The sequence below is a fragment of the Mandrillus leucophaeus genome, unplaced genomic scaffold (genome assembly GCF_000951045.1).
Source record: "Mandrillus leucophaeus isolate KB7577 unplaced genomic scaffold, Mleu.le_1.0 Scaffold89, whole genome shotgun sequence".
NCBI classification, from domain to species: Eukaryota; Metazoa; Chordata; class Mammalia; order Primates; family Cercopithecidae; genus Mandrillus; species Mandrillus leucophaeus.
In genome coordinates this window covers 2,296,370-2,313,763 of record NW_012109696.1, presented here as the reverse complement: position 1 = coordinate 2,313,763, position 17,394 = coordinate 2,296,370, and the positions used below count along the sequence as shown (strand labels likewise).

The 17,394-nt window shown below is 47.8% G+C and overlaps 1 protein-coding gene across 1 annotated transcript in view; it reads left to right on the top strand.

Moving 5' to 3' along the window:
• ADAMTS16 (ADAM metallopeptidase with thrombospondin type 1 motif, 16) overlaps positions 1-17,394 on the top strand; it is a 192,356-nt gene that overhangs the window by 152,361 nt on the left and 22,601 nt on the right. Inside the window, exons 19-21 of the mRNA XM_011969411.1 lie at positions 13,441-13,642; positions 13,745-13,939; positions 16,142-16,366. Of these exons, the coding sequence (XP_011824801.1) occupies positions 13,441-13,642; positions 13,745-13,939; positions 16,142-16,366 (622 nt within the window). The remainder of the gene's footprint in view (positions 1-13,440; positions 13,643-13,744; positions 13,940-16,141; positions 16,367-17,394) is intronic.

The window sequence follows — 17,394 nt, the reverse complement described above, 5'->3', positions numbered from 1 at the left end:
CCACCAACCTGAAATATTTACTATCTGGTCCTTTAATAAGATATTTGCCAACTTTTGGGCTAGATGAAAGCATCCTCCAGCAAAATGCGTGTCTTAATCAAAAGTGCTGTCTCTACATCACCTTTCAATCCGGGCAAAATAACAGTGTTAATGGCATTGCAGCCATGAATTTCCAAGTAGTTCAGAAAACCTAAAGCTAGTGTCAGTCTGCGGTCATCTCATTATTAGCGTGCAAGTATCTTTTGTTGACTTAGATGATGTATTGTTTAGTAAATTTATCTTCTCAGCGATTTTAGGAAACATATTTCCTTTCTCAAGAAAATGGCTTGTCTTCAGGATAGGAAAATTTCCCTAGGTAAAGAAGCAAGTCAGATCTGAAATCATCAAATCTGTGTAACACACAAGCTTGTATTCTTGCAGCTGGCTTTCACCTAAACTGTGTGAGGAAGATATTTCCTAGCCAGCTGTTAAAATATCTAAACAAAGTCAGTGGTCTCATGATCACAGTCCATGAACTTTGTGGCAGAAGGGCCACTTCTCCCTGGGAATGTTAATATCGGTGTTGCCCAGGCCGGACGTGGTGGCTCACACCTAAAATCCCAGCACTTTTGGAGGCCGAGGCGGGTGGATCACTGAGGTCAGGAGTTTGAGACCAGCCTGATCAACATGGTGAAACCCTGTCTCTACTAAAAATACAAAAATTAACTGGACGTGGTGGTGCATACCTGTCATCCCAGCTACTCAGGAGGCTGAGACAAGAACTTGACAGAGGTTGCAGTGAGCTAAGACCGAGCCATTGTACTCCAGTCTAGGCAATGAGAGCGAAACTCCATCTCAAAAAAAAAAGGGTGTTGCACAAAATGGAGGCCCTAAAATTCTTGTTTCCATGCTGCAGTGGGCTTCAGCAGCTTCTCTTGGGAGTTAATCAAGTATTTAATATCATTTTTCTGTTTGAAAGGAGGGATTTGTAAGGGGCACTGGTAGTCTTTTCTTTCCCCTTATAAACCTTCATGGCATAGGACATGAAAGGCCTGTTCTTCCCGCTGTGACCATTTGCTTTCATTCTCTCCCCAGGCGAGGTGGAGAACACCTGTGCGGGCTCTTCCGGCATCATTGAGATGGCATTCACTTTCTTTTCGTTAGGTATAAATAAACCCATCCAGTTACCGCTGCTTGGGAGCATTGTTTTCTGCATCCTTTCAACCTCCCCGTCCTTCTCATTTTAGAAATTCTAAAATTTCTCAATAGTTCTTATAAGAGTAAATATTCCAAAATCACATAGTTTCCATGTAATGGCCACATAATTACATCATTTTTACCCATGCCAGAAAATCACTAAGAGGCAATACAACAAAATTAATGTCTGTGTCTCTGTGATTTTTTTTTTTAATTCACATTTACCAGTCAGGTCTTTAGTGGTTCTTTGCTGATTTTCAGAAGGGATGTATATACTAAGTATAAAACAATACTGCTATAGGGAAACGTGGCTTCCCCTCTGGTACACAGGCTGAGGGACTGAATGTCTGGAATCCTGTGGACCACATGTGAATGAGCTCCCTTTCCCAGGTGAGGATTGAGGAGGAGAAGAGGCAGGGGACAGGATGAGGAAGAGACAAAGGAATGAAATCATGGTAACCACAACCAGCCCTTCCTGAGCACTTCCTCCCTGCTAGTCCTCCCAGCCTGCCCAGCACTGCATAGAAAAGCTACTGTGACCATCTCCCCTTTGCAGAGGAGAGAATGGAGACATTGGTGTCCAATGATTTCCTGAAGGCCGTCCAGCTGGCAAGGTTGGAGCTGAGATTGGAACCCAGGCATCCTGACTGCAGAGCCACTGCTTCCCTAACCCTGCACCACAAGGCCTCAGACACAGGAAGGCTGTCCTCGGGTGGTCAGCCAGCCAGGGTCATGGACCAGGGCAAGACTTCACAAAGAACTTTGATTTGTGTTGTCCTGTTGGTGCCTGGTTATAACTTTATGGATTTCTATATCCACAGGCAAAAGCAAATCTGCTGAAACACAGGTACATTATGGTGAGCCCAAAAGGAAACTTCTATATTTATTTATATATATATATATATATTACTATATTTAAGAAATAACATAGCTCTGTGTCTGTGAATTGAGGAGGGTGATGTTCATTGTCAACTGGTCAACCAATGTTTAGTATTTTTACGTGTGCTCAGTCCTGTGAGTTTCACAGAGGCATTGATGAAACGTCAAATTATAAAGCGTAAGTTTTGTGGACAGACAGCATGGCCCCCTCTAATGGAAAGGAGGCTCTAGTCATAGTCAAGCCACCAGCCTCTCACCCTTGCAGCCTCAGGAGATTTGAGTAGAAATTTCTACCTACAGTCTAGATTCCTCTAGTGTCTTATTCATTCTGCAGTCACAGTGATCCTTCTAAAATACAAACCTGGGCCAGGCACAGTGGCTCACACCTGTAATCCCAGCACTTTAAGAGACTGAATGGGGTAGATCACCTGAGGTCAGGAGTGTGAGACCAGCCTGGTCAACATGAAGAAATCCCATCTCTACTAAAAATACAAAAAATTAGCTGGGTGTGGTGCAAGTCTGTAATCCCAGCTACTTGGGAGGCTGAGGCAAGAGAATGGCTTCAACCCTGGGAGGTAGAGGTTGCAGTGAGCTGAGATTGTGCCACTGCACTCCAGCCTGTGTGAGAGAGTGGGACTCCAGCTCAAAAAATAATAATAATAATAATTTTAAAAATAAATATAAAATAAAATACAAACCCAGTATAGACATTTCTCCAAGTCCGGCCTTCCATGGCTTTCCATTGTCATTTGCTTGGTATCCAAATGCTGTGTGGCCTCCATGACCCTCCAGGACCTGCTACTGCCTCCATGACCCTCCAGGACCTGCTACTGCCTCCTCCAGTGTCTTCACGGACCCTGTCCTAGCAGCCCTCATTCCTGCCACACTGAAGACCTCTTTGCCCTGCGGTCACCATAACCTTTCACTGTTGACTTCCTGCACAGCCTATCTTAACATCTACCCCTTCTTGGGACACATTTGTTTGTCATTCCTCTTCATAGCCATTCTTAATGTCCAGGGAGGCCCTCGATTGGGTCTGACTGGGTGCACGGGCTTGTGGTGCCTGGCCCATGGGCCCCACATGGTGTCTGTGACAGGGATAACAGGCTTTCCTTCATTCCCTTCAACACAGCGAATGCCGTGGATAGAGGGAAAGGCACAGGCGGTGCGTCTCACAGGAATGGAAGCCACAATGACCCTGTGAGTCTAGGGGACCCAGTGGAGGACACAGAGGTGGAGGGCACCTTGACAGGCCATTTCCTGGCCTGTGTGCAGGTGGCAGGAAAAGGCTGTGATGGTGTCACGGTTTTCTTGCTCTTTTTTAATTTATGAGATGTAATTGCTAACATTGGTTTTCTGGTGATGGCACTGGCACATTCTTAGCTCGATAGATGTGGCACTGAACCTGAGGACAGTTAGGAGTCATTGCCTCGTGTGGCTCTGTGTTCCCAGCTTCCTTTCTCGGTTCCCTCACACAAGTCCTTTGTGTGAGAAGAAAATATTCAGTGGGCAAAGTGGCCTCCTGCCCAGGACGAAACCCTCAGAGCTCCTTCATGCTGTTTCCTCTTGATCTGCAAACCAGTCTCTTTCGTTCCCTTAAAATATGTGGTTTCATTCTTGCTGTCCCTTCATCACCATGTCTCTCTTCAGCACTGTCAGAAAAGAGCTGGCCAGAGAGCACCCCAGGCCGGATTTCGGGAGCGCAGACGGTCAGGTCTGTCCTGGAGCTTGGATGCTATGAGAGGGGGTTTCTGTGTCCTGAGATCATGAGCAGCTGTGTTTCTATCCTTGTCCGTGCCTTTCCAATGTGCTTGCAGTGAGCTTGCGTTCCTTTCCTTTAAAAGGTTAAGAGTTTACTATATTACTGAGGCAGGGGCCACATACAGGGCAAGACTGCCAAATTGAGCGTTTGGTAAAAAAGCAACCAGTGGACATGTTAGTTAGGTACTTGGAGTGACCAAATGAACCCTTAGGTCTGGACGTAAAGGAAGCAACACCGGAGACTTGCCATCCTGTGGTATCTTTGCCAACACAGCCCATCTTTACTCTAACAGCTCAGGGGCCCTTTCCTGGGAGCTTTGAACTCCCAGAACCACTGACCCACTGGGGCTTGTGGACATTCAGAGAGGTGGGGGGTGGAGGCTGCAGGTCCATGTGCGTGAGCCCTGTGTCCTGGGAAATGGGGAGCCTTGGAGAATTTCAAATATTATAGTAGTGCTGTGTGTTCATGTTCACACTGAAAACACTTCTTGGCAGCAGAGTGGAGATTGGCTTTTATCAGCTCAGACTCAGAAGCTAGGGGACAATTAAGGAGCAATGCCTGTGAAAAATGACAGGGATCTCATATTGGAGTTCTGCAAAGAACCAGAACCAATTGGTTGTGGATGTGCCTGTGTGAGGTAAAGGCTGTCTTGGTTGCAATCCTCTATAAGACTTCTAAATAAAACTAACTTTAATTCTTTAAAAGCCTGCCTTTTCTTTAGCTGACAAGAGACAAACGAAGGAACTGGCTTATGTGATTGTGGGAACTGGCAAGTCCAAAATCTGCAGGACAGATCAGTGGACCAGAAATCCAGGAAGGAGTTGCAGTTTTGCAGTTCAAGTCCGAAGCCCAGAATTCCCTCCTTCTGGGGAGACCTCCCTCTATTCAGGCCTTCAACAGATTGGATAAGGTCCACCCCCATTATGGGAGTCATCAACTTGACGCAAAGCCTACAGATTTGAATGTTTATCTCACCTAAATATGCTTTCACAGAAATGTCTAGAATAACGCTCAGCTAAATAGCTGTCTACTGCAGTCTAGACAAGTTGACATATCAAATTAACCATCACAGACCTGGACACAGCCACCATGAATATCAGGAGGGAGTAGCTTTGCTGGAAAATCGGGAAGCAGAGTCTGTGTGATTTGGTGGGGTCAGAAAAAGGCTGGAGGATGAAGCCAGGGGCATCCCACTTCTGGGATGACAGGAAGGGCAGGTGACAGGAGAGGAAGAGGGAGCAAAGATGGGGACCACTGGACCGAGATGTCTGTAATCAATGGTTTCTATGGCTGTGGAGCACAGCAGAGAGGATGCGGGTGTCGACACCAGACAGAAGAGAAGACGTCTTACTCTGATGAAAAAAGTAGATAGAGGGAAAAATTATTTTTAAAAAGTGCACACACGTACCTGAAACATTTATGTTCACTTAAAAGACATAATGTGCATTCATTTGCTAATTCTTTTAATTATGAGCCGAACTGTTTTTTGAGTAGAGTCTGCCTGTGGAAGGATCTAAGTAGATTATTTCATAGAACATGCTCATTGCATATAATTTCCAGTTTGAGTTTGTTTAAAGAAGGATGAAACTTGTCCCATTTATCTGAGTGGGAAGTCATTTTAAAATTTTTATGTTTCCTCAATATTTTACTTTTGTCTCAGCCACACCTAATTTGACAGCAATGCCATTTAATGACTGGTCTCAGCTGAGTCATTCCAAAGATTTTACTTCGTTTTCACAGAAACAGCTTTTCTTTTCTAATGCTCGTGTTTCATAGAGCTACACCAAATTTAATTATATTACATAATTCCAATAACAAGTTCAGCTGCCATAAACAGATTGGAGGACAGACTCAGCCCATTCCCTGCGAGCCTTGGAGTGGCAGCAGAAGGATACTGACATCCCTGGGCAAGGCTGGCACCTCACCCACTGGCGCTCAGCGTGGTGTGGGCGGCCGCCAATGTGCTTTGCCAAGGGATGAAGAGGCGCAGTGAGTCTCATGTGTCAGTTCAGGATGACTAAAGAAGAGTTTCTAACGAGGCTGGAAGTAAACCAGTGAGCAGGGAGGAGCCCATCCAGGCAGCACATCTAGTGTCCAGAGATGAACGGAGCGACAGGTAGAGAGCCACTAGCACAGAAATAGATCCAGAGAATACTCTAGTGCTCTGCCCTCCAGAGAGTACAAAGCCGAGGCTTCTCGCACAGGAAGTTCTATACCCACTGGAAAACCACTTGTGTGCTTCCATGTCGGGGTAGCAGAAGAACGTTTGTACCCTGAACAGTTATCAGTACATCCATTACAACCTTCTATGTCCAAATGCAATGGAAGTTTAAGATCTTGCCCTGAGGGTAGGACATCCTTGGCTAGGAATATCTCCACAGTTCTTAAGCTGAGTTGTTTAGGAGGCTTGAAAGAACGTTAATATTGGAGATCTTTACCTTTACTTTTCAGATATCTGTATTTCAATATTGGAAGAGTCAGTATATAAGGAAGCAGCTGTGGTCCCTCCCCAGTCCGAAACCCCTTTGGTTCTGGGAGGGTCCCTCTTTGAGAAGGAACTCAAGCTTCCATGACTTTGCACTCACACAGGCTAAGTCATGCGCTGTGGGCCAGCAGCCTGCTGCAGACACGCTCTCCAAAATCACGAGGGCTGTGCAGAACCAGAGAGCCTGCTCCTCAGAGGAGCTCAGATGGGCTTTGCTGAGATGCTAATGACAGGGAATGAAAGCATCTGTTTTCCTCCGGAAGAATCGATTGACCAGACTCCCCCGCCCTCCCCAGTTTTTTTTATTGGCACATCCTAGTTAGTCCTCATAATGGTTGAAAAATAAAATTAGTACAACTTTAATACAAGAAATTGAGGCCACAAAGGGGAAGGGAGGATAGCTCAGAACTTTTGTGGTCAGTCTCGGGGATTTTCTGAAGAACTGGATGTTACATTTCCAAAATCATTTTTCCAAAGCTGCCAGTCATCCAGGCCCCCAGGGCTTTGCACAATTTCAGATTCCTGACCCCTAACCCCTAGAGGGCCAAGGCCATCCGATTTCTGGTTCACACAGAACAGGAGCGAGACCAGGAATGTGCAGGTGTTTGCGAGCCCACAGCAGCCGCACCTCTGTGCTACTGTTGGGCATGAGAACTTGGATGTTAAGCCTGGTAAAGAGGGAGTTACCTCTTACTCAGACAGGGCTCAACCTCAGATGAATTAGGTCTAGATCGTTAGGTTGCCTACCCGTGTGTTACCACCCCAGGAGTTTTTAGTCCACAGCAAAGTTAAGTTATTTGTAGTAGAAACCGTTGGCTCAATGGGTGGGTGTTGAAGGGGCACAGAAGCAGCAAGGGAGAGGTGCCCTTCCAGCACAGAAACCTGAAGAGGGTGAAATACTCCTGTTCTTTTGAGCAGGGCAGGAATGATTCTGATTGTGACAGTAGTGCTGTTTTGAAGAGGGGACTGGCAGTACAATGTGCTTCTCCTTGCTTCTGGGAGCTCAGTCTCCACATACAGAAGACAAGGCTGGTAAATGTGATCAATGCTGGAGCCCTTCCCGGTGCATAGAGGGCAAAGATGGGGACCACTGGCTCTGGATGCCCTTTACCCACGAGACATAGAGGTCTGTAAGCAATGGCGTATATGGCTGTGGAGCACAGCAGAGAGGATGCAGGAGTCAACACCAGACAGAAGAGAAGACCTCTTACTCTGATGAAAAAAGTAGAGTGCCTTGCTCTTCCTTCCAGTCGTCCCTGGAAAGTGGGCAGAGGGGCAGCCTCCCAAGAACCAGAGCGCTGTTGCCATTTAGAGTTGACTGGTTTCCCTTTTAAAAGGGAATGCAAAAGCCCCCACGGTTCTGCAGAGGAACCCTCTGCTGAGGGGTTTTTGTTGAAAGAGGGAATTACTGAGGCTGGCTGTTTTGAAAAGCAAGGTCAGTTTCTTTGGTCTGTGTGTCTCATAATTCCATGTTCCTGTCTTTCCCCCATCACTGAAAGCTCTGTAGATCATACTGATTCCTTTGAAGATAAGATCTGATGACAGGATGGTGAGACAGGAAAACCTGGTAAAAATGGCATGCTGGCCTCAGAGCAGTAACTCCTCACACACCTTTGGCTCCTCACAGTCGCCGAAGTTGACGCCCACGGCGCCGCCTTTGCGGGGAGCTTTGATGTCCTCAGTTTGGCTTTGTGTGCTTCAGCGAAGAAATCCTGCATTTAGAGGTGAAAACAATTCAGTGTCTGTCCGGCTCATTGTAAATCTCTCCTTCGGTTTCACAAGTCAGGCAAAGTGGTTTGACTTTGAGGCTGAAGAAAATGAAGTGATTGTCAAGTTGCAAGCTTCCAAATGCTCACAGCGAGCCCTGAGGTGCTGGGCCCTGATCCTTACCAACCAGTCATCAGAAATGGACTCTCCGTTCCCATGTGAAAAACCAGACCAGACCCTGGCATTAACTCCTAGATGGACACCTCCCAGGAGACAGTCTGAGGGTACTGCCCTGCCAGGCAGTGTCAGGAGCATCTCTGAAAACCAACTGCGGCTGGGAGGGATGGGCTGGAATGTTGCTGTCATTTCTGATGTCCTGACTGCTGGGTTTTTGGAGGATGTGATTTCTGATGTACTGACTGGTGGACTTTAGGAGGATTTGGAGACTGCAGTGCATTGCTCCAGAAGGCATCGTGTGTGGGCACGGTGCAATCTGTCTAATAACTCGTTCTACCTGTTGTGCTCATTTGTGTACTTGGTCATGGAGATCAATGTTTATTTCAGAGCTGGACTTCTACCTTTGAACTTGCTTGAAGTGTAGCTGGCACCAGGTGATACTGATGAAGCATCCTTTGTCCTAGGCCCATAGTAAATCCCCAAGCCAGCCGAGGAGGACGACCCTTGGCTAAAAAGACCCTTGGCCACCTGTCAGACAGGCTTAGGACATCAGTGTCTCCCAAGTTCTGCTGATCTTGGGTTCTGTGCTTTCAGCTTACAGCTGGCCTGCACTCTTAGTTAATTTGTTAACTAATGTTTTCCCTGTGGAAGAGGCAGATTTTTCCAGTTGTCATCTGTTTATTGTTGAATGTGCATTGTTATCTTTAAAACATTCAATTTACTTACATTAGATCTTAAATTATACACGTGAAGATGCTGCTATTTTATATGAAGACAAGGTTGTTGTGTCTTCAAAAACCAAGCAATATTGATCCTGTCAGACCACGTTGGCAGCTGTCTTGACCCCTGGGTCATTGAGTCTGCAGTGTATGAGTATCTGGGTATAGCCAGTGACATGAACGGTTTCATTTAGAACAGCCTACTGGGAAGTTGTGACCCACACACCAGCATGCGGAAGTCAGGAGTCGCCACGTGTTAACTCCGATGCTGAAGAGGCACGGCGTAATGAATGCTGTGTTCTAATGTTGCATCTCACGGCATCCAGCACCCACCCCTCTGGACTAAATCCAGCTGGCAGCTGGAGCCCTGACACTCATCAATGCCTCGTGTAGGCTTGTGCCGTGACAAGGATTCTGCCCCACTGTTGTTCTCTGTCTTTATTGTGTTATGAGAGATTCCTGTGTAGGATTCCTAGAGTTATTCTTGAAAATAGAACCACAGAGTGCTGGATGGTGAAATTTCAAAAAGAATCAGCAGGCAAAAGACCCTGAAACTAAATTCTGAAAGTGAGGCTCAGGGAGACGTGCTAATGTGAAAGCCGCAGGCAGAACACGGCTGCCGTGGTGGGGCTTGGCCCTAGGCAGCAGCTGGGGTCCAGCCCAGGGCTGGCCTCTGCGTCTGAGCTGTCATTAGGACACATAATCTGCTGGTGTGGTGCGTCATGACGAGGGACTTTACTAAACCCTTTTTGGAAACTGGTATTTTCAAAGAAAGCATTACATGCAAAAGCCAAAATGTCATTTAAATTTTTTTTAATGGGGAAGAGGGAGTCATTTTGTTGAGAAATGACTAAAGACTGTTTGGCATTAGGGATATTGCATATTGATTAGATGGTACCAGGAAATCCTGGGTAGACTGTTAAGTGAAGGCTATAAACCCCATCACTTTTCTGGGCAGTGTTGAGAGCCACAAAGGCGCACCCTGGGAGGGAGCCTTGGGCAATGGAGGTCCTGAGGGTCAGTGGGAACTGCGTCTCCAGAGTCCTGCCTTGGAAACTGACTGATTTGGGTAATACCAGCCACTTTGCATTCTTCCAGTTGGTGGACTTAGGAAAACCAAAACAAAGCGAGAACCCTTGTGGCCACTGGTGAGCTACTGAACACAGCTTGTTACCGTTCATGGAACCCTCAGACATTAGCACAGAAGCTTGCGTGGATTTTGACTCATTCGTGAGCTGAAATGAAGACATTCCCCTAAAGCTCGGTTTTTTAAACAAAACAGACATTCGGTGTTTCCAGACGTGGTATGAAGGAGCTTTGTTCAGGAGGACTGTTATAATGATGTGCAGCTAAGAGAGAAGGCAGAGAATGGATCCACCCAGTTGGAACGTCTTAAGGTGGTGGAGACAGAAGACTTAACGAGGCGGTGTGAAAAGCTCTTGAACAGCCAACACAGTGTAGAACACCCATTGTAATTTATAAGGCTGCATGATTGAGAGAGCAAATGTAAGAAATGGGAGGAAAGTTAAAAACAACAGGAAAGCACACAGAAGCGGCCACAGAGTAACCGAGAGGCTTTACCTGCAGAATTATCACAGCCAGGAAGCCAATAATCAGTCTTTCATAATGAGGATATGTAATTTAGGTGGCTTAACAGGGAATTAAAGAAAAAACACTAATCTTGTTGACATTGAAAAATTGAAGCATTATCACAATCCATGTAGGGCAACTCCTACAACCCTGACATGTTTACTTTCTATGTGGACACAATTTACATTTTAGTCTTTTTATAATTTTCTTAAAACTACAATTGTATCTTTTCCGTATAAACACTTGGTGCAAAATAATTCAAAGCTTCTACAAACCAAAGAATGTAAAACTATCATGGTGCTCGATCTCAAAGCCGTAAATCATGTGGTGTGTTCGGGGTGGAATCAATTCTGTTTCCCATCAATTTCCCGCTCCTTCGAGGTTCTGCCACCTAATTCATCCTCGGGATTTTCAGAAGAGTCCAAACCTTGGCTCTAAAATTACTTGAGTCACAGACTCCCTGGAGAACTTGAGGAGAGGCCCTCATCATTTTGCTCAGAAATCCCGTCCAGCCAGGCATGCATAGAACTGGGGCAGTTTCAGGATATTCCTGGATCTCCTGGAGCTTGAGGTCCAAACCTTTTGTCTGTATTTTCTTACTTAGATACCTGCATACCTCGATCCAGATTGTGGAATTAGAGAAACACTGAAATGTGTTTATAAAGGCTTTGAAGTATAAGAAAAACGCTTGTTTTGGACAATGAATTTTTATTTTTATTTATTTATTGTATTCTATTCTATTTTTTGAGACAGAGTCCCGCTCTGTCACCCAGGCTGGAGTGCAGTGGTACAATCACAGCTCACCACTGCCTTGACCTCCTGGGCTCAAGTGATCCTCCTGAGTAGCTGGGACTTCAGTTGTGTATCTCCTCACCCAGCTAATTTTTGTAATTTTTGTGTGGGAGACAGGGTTTTGCCATGTTGCCCAGGCTGATCTCAAGCTTCTAAGCTTAAAAGTCCTCCTCCTAGGATTATTCCTCCTGCCTCAGCCTGGAATTACAGTGCTGGGATTACAGGCATGAGCCACCACACCCAGCCTAGCCAATGAATTTTTTGAATGTTGAATAAAACTTGCATATACCGCCTGCTCTTGACCATGTTAAAAATATGTTTACACACAGACAGCACCGGAAGCAGGAGTGAGGAAATCATCGCAGTGATGTTCGTAGGAGGAATCATAGTAGATTTCCCTTCTCCTTTCTGTCTCTCTCTGTGTAACTTGGGTCCACAAATGCCATCCTCGAGAATACTTCTCCCAGGTGCCATGGCTGCTGCCAGAGGCACCTCCGGAGTTCCTGGCCAAGCTCCCTGGGTTTCTGCTTTGACACCTAAACCTGAGGGTGACTGTGGGATTCAGTGTGGGAGCACAGGATGGAGGCTCAAAGGAAAAGCCTGGGCATCTTCACAAGTCCTCGGGTTTACTCTGAGATTCAGGAGCAAGTCACTGTTGCCCTAACTCTACTCAGTAATGCTGTAGAGTGGAACACAGGATGCCCCTGCCCTGGGTCCTCAGCACAGACACAGCTGAAGGCAGAGCCTTGCAGGCAACCCCTGGGTGGGACCCTTGGTGCCCTGCACTGATGTGCTGCAAGGAGGTGGTGAGGAAGCCAGCTCCCCTCCCATCCCCTTGTGACTGGCCCACAGGGGGTTGCACAGGGAAATTAACATGAATGGAAATCGTCAAGTCCTCAGAAGTGACTCCAGGAGGGAGCTCAAGCCCTCCGTCCCAGTGAGTCCCTGTTATGGGGCCATGATTCCCCTTCCTCTTGACAACCTCTCCAAGGTGCACACCAAGTCCTCCTGCAGATGGGCTTGTGCAAAACCAGCTGAGGCTTGCTAGACACACTCAGGCACAGTGTCTCGATCAAAGGTGATCCCACTGGACAAAGCCTGGCTCCAACTCCACTCCGCACCCCATCACCTGACAACGTGCATGTTGACGGGGTATGCTTTTATCACCAGGAAAGAAAAACACATTTACAAGCATCCACAGCTGCTAACAAATTGAAAGAAAGATACTCTGACATCTTGAGCCTCCTGCTGGAAGAATGCGTGATCACTTACGAAATAATCATATGAGAAAGTTGAACCAGAATCTGAAGAAGCCTCTAGAACAAACTACTAAAGAATTAAAAATAGAGGACAGAAGAACACAAGAACCAACATCACAGAGATGTAATTCCAAGAATCCTGTAATGAGCAAAAAATCAGCTTCCACACTGTGGAAGACTCAGTAAGGGAAAGAGCCTCTGTCTTTAACGAATACATCGAACATAAAAATAAACAAAATTTAAGGGAAAGCCTAAAGCCTGCAAGAGAAGATGTGAATCTGTTGCACAATCTGGACTTTATTTGGATTCCTCAAACAAACATATCAAATTAGGATATTGATGACACAGCTGGGAATTGGAACACTAACTCTTCAGGCATGTTAAAGAATCATTAATGCTGTAGATGTTATGATGATATTATGGTTATGTTTTTAAAAAATCCTTATTTTTTAGAGATTCATATGAGATATTTTCAAGTCTGGAATCACCTTCAAAATGCAGTAGGGGTTGGGGACATACACTGAAATTGGGAGAGTTGAGTGGACAGGAACCCATAGATGTTTTGTATTTTATATGTTTGAAATTTTACATTTTTTAAAAAAGAAGAGAACAGACACACTGTGCCGAATAGGGTTCTTTCCAAGTCCACTGGAACCCGAAAGCCAGAGGAAGGGAAAGAATGGCATAGCATGAGTCAGGATCAGGAAGGTGAGAAACAGCAGGGGCAGGAAGGCTCTGGTAGGAGAGCTCACTCGGGAACAGTGGAACTGAAAATAACTGCACACACATGACCGTGGCTGGGAAATCTTGCCACCACCTCCACATCAGGTGTGGGGCCGCTTCTGTCAGAGTGATGGAGCCATCCCTCACCGAGGTCTCTTTGTCCCTGCCCAGCTGGTCCGTGGGGAACTGGAGTGCCTGCAGTCGGACGTGCGGCGGGGGTGCCCAGAGCCGCCCCGTGCAGTGCACACGGCGCGTGCACTATGACTCGGAGCCAGTCCCGGCCAGCCTGTGCCCACAGCCTGCTCCCTCCAGCAGGCAGGCCTGCAACTCTCAGAGCTGCCCACCGGCATGGAGCACCGGGCCCTGGGCAGAGGTAACCTGGGCGGGGTTGGCATGGGTGGTGGCAGGGCCCCTGCATGATCTGCTGTGTTGCACGTGGCCCTTGCTGGGTGCTGATCCTGACTCTTCTGTGCAGTGCTCACACACCTGTGGGAAGGGGTGGAGGAAGCGGGCAGTGGCCTGTAAGAGCACCAACCCCTCGGCCAGAGCGCAGCTGCTGCCCGACACTGTCTGCACCTCAGAGCCCAAGCCCCGGATGCATGAAGCCTGTCTACTTCAGCGCTGCCACAAGCCCAGGAAGCTGCAGTGGCTGGTGTCCGCCTGGTCCCAGGTAGGTGCACCCTGGTCTCGGGGGAGCAAGGCTGACCAGATTTCCCCACCAGGACTGCCTCTTCTCTCCTGGTTTTCCTCTTCCCGCTCCTCTCTCTTCTCCCTTTTTATCTCTTCTCGACTTCCTTGCACTGCCAAGTTTCTGTTCTGCCAGCTTCGGACCACCCTCTCGGCTTCCATCAACTTCATGGGGTTGCTTAATTTCCTTTGGCTTCTGAATCATGTCCTGGGGGCATCTCACACAGTGGCATCCATGTCCTTATCACTGGTCCGGCGTGGAGCAGAGGACGAGAGGGTTGAGGGGGTGTGAGTGTGAGAATAGGGGTTCACTCGTCTCATTGACAGTGGGGCCCTGGAGACTCACCTAACTCCTGAGTGTGGAGCAGAGGACGAGAGGGTTGAGGGGGTGTGAGTGTGAGTGAGAATAGGGGATCATGTAACTCCTGGGCAGGTGTAGCCACATGCCAGGAAATGCGTGACTCCTGGAGAGCAGGAAGAACATGGGTTGCTTGGAAAGAAACAGTACCCATCTCCTGAGACAAGTTTCGGGGGACAGCTGTTCTGTTTGTGAAAGGAAACTCTCCTGTTAGTTTTATTGAAATCGGTCACCTGGTGCTGCAGGAGGCTGGGAAGCCCTTTCTTCTGCACCATTCAGGAGCTGTCCTGGACCCCTTCATCATGGGAATAACACTGGAATCATTAGTTTGGAATACTGATGGTTTCATGACTAGCTTTGGACCAAATGCTTCCAAAAGCGCTTCGGAAATCTTACACCCCACAGCGTGGTAACAGCACCACCAGCCAAGCATGAACCTGTCTGAACAGGGTATTGAGAGATTACCGTGACCCAGAGCTGTGCCTTTGTATTGCCACAGCAGTTGTGGGAAGAAAGCTCTTCCCTGATCCCACGCTCCTCAGGGAGGGACCCAGGTCTCATCAGGCACTGTGTTTTCCCCACCTTCCAACGATGCCTTCTTTGTTCAGATTGGTAGGAAGTGCCAAGCAAGGCATTGAATCCTGTTGAGACACTGTTTCAGTTTGTCACTAAAAAATAAGAGCACCCTTGCTTGCTTGAGTGAACTTGCCATTGGTAACAATGTACCTCAGGTCCTCTTTCACCTGGAGGGTAGGAATGAGTGTCCCATAGAACCAAATGCACTGTCATTGGAAAACACACATCCCTGGGTGCATATCCCTAGAGGCAGAGTCTACAGAAAGTAAGTGACACGGCTACATAATCTGTGGGCTGTGTCCAGGTAGAAAGTCTTTGCCCTGAAATTTAATACATGCACACACACACATCCCACACCACACACACACGCATGCCAGAGTTTCTCTCTTAGACCTAGATCAGCGAGCAACCAAGAGGAGTGTTCCAACTCCTCTCCATCTTCCATCAGGATGCACAAAAAGCACACCTGTAAGCCTAAAGATGTGAATGCGAGGTCAGGACCTGGGCAGGTGTTGCCACCTGGGCTTCTCTGCTGGGGAACCTGAGGCCATTTCAGCCAGAGGTCCATTGGAGCTGCACAACATCGTCCACTCTACCCCAGCAGGAGACAGCAACGCCGGGGGCCGGGACCTCTGCTCCAGAGACCCTCCGTGCCCAGTCTGTGGTGGGACAGTGTACCTTGCTCCTGTGTGTTCTCCCGGCAAGCAGGGGCTGCAGCCTCCTGCCTGGGCTGCTGGTTTGCACAGGGCACCTCTGCATAAGCCAGGGTGTCTGCAACTGGAGCAGCTCAAGCTTAGAGCCTGCCTTAGCGGGGAGCTAAGAGATTTGCTCTCCATGCACCCTTCCTTTCCTCACAGGCAGCACTCGGATTCCTAGGGAAGATTGTGAGCCCTGAGTTTCTTCTACCTGCCCCTGCTTTGGGAACCAACATCAACTGCAGTTGGGTGGGTCAATCCATAGAGCCGTGGTAGTTACCACATGTACTTATGTATTAAGTTTCAGTATGTTCCAATAGCAATGACAGCCCAACATTTTAATTTTCCAGTGAAATGGGATGATGCCCTCAAGGTCCTCTTATTTTTAATCATGGATTCTATAATGTCTCTTAAAAATGCTAAGGTCCAACAATTTTCACTGAATGTTCACACTTATACAAATGTTCAAGCAGATATCTTTGATATTTTAACCCACAGATTTTGCAAAAAAAAGAGATTTTTTTTTCACTGACATCTTTTGTTCTCCTATTTTTAGTGCTCTGTGACATGTGAAAGAGGAACACAGAAAAGATTCTTAAAATGTGCTGAAAAGTATGTTTCCGGAAAGTATCGAGAGCTGGCCTCAAAGAAGTGCTCGCATTTGCAGAAGCCCAGCCTGGAGCTGGAACGTACCTGTGCCCCACTTCCGTGCCCCAAGCACCCCCCGTTTGCTGCTGCAGGACCCTCGAGGGGCAGCTGGTTTGCCTCACCGTGGTCTCAGGTAGGGGAGGCGCTCGGTTCCTGGAGAGTGGGCGAGCACAGCTCGGGCCTGGGGTTGGCCCGTGGCTCCCGGGGATGCTTCTGCGATGGTGTTTTCCCAAAGCTGGCCAAGCCACTGCATGAGGCTTTCTTTCCAGAGCGTGTGCGGGTGGCCTGGTTCCTGCGTGTGGGTGTGGCTTTCTGAGGATGGTCTCCAAGTGTTGCTGAATCTTTTAGGGCACATGCGTTTTCCTCTAAATGTCACCCAATTAAGTATAAGGAAATGCAATGCTTTGGGTAAAATCTGGGCTGAATTCCCCAGAGATGAGCGTGAACACGAAAGAAATGTGGGCCCTGGAGTAAATAGGTGGTTGTAAGTTTACGGTTCTTTTCAGCCCACCCTCAGCCCTCGCTGTTTCCTGCTCGGGTCCCTGGCAGCCTCACACCCACAATGGAGCGGGCGTTCCTTCCTTGGGATCTTCGTTTCTGTGTTCATCCTCGTCGGAGTCTGTGCCTGCGCCTCGCTCCGCCCCCTCAATGCTGCTAGTGGTTCTGCTTTTGGGTCATGGTAGGCCCAGACCCCTTAGGAGTTCCGAAGGCTGATACTCAGTTCTCTGCAGCTCACCGCAACCGTGTGCACTGGTTTGTGACTGCCCAGCAGAGTGACACTTTATCTGGCCTTCTTTTCCCATCTCTTGTCTGGGAGAGTGAGCCTCTTTCCAATTTACACAGAGGTTCTCTGCCTGCTGCAGAGGCCCTGGCTCTGGTTCTCTCGTTTTGGAGGATGGAGGTGGAGGGAAGCAGGCGGAAGGGAACAGGAGTGACTGTGTGTGGCAGCAGCCCCCTACATGCGCTCTCTCACTGTCTTGCCCATCTCCATGAGGGTCCCTAACTGGGCCCTCAGGGAATGAGGAATTCCCACAGTGGAATGAAGAGGAATAAGCACAGGGACAACAGCTAGCCCCCACCGAGAGCCCCGTGTGCTGGCGCTGCTCTGAGCCAATTCCTTTCTCTCTCCTATTAGCCCTCTAAGGGGGTGACATTATCATC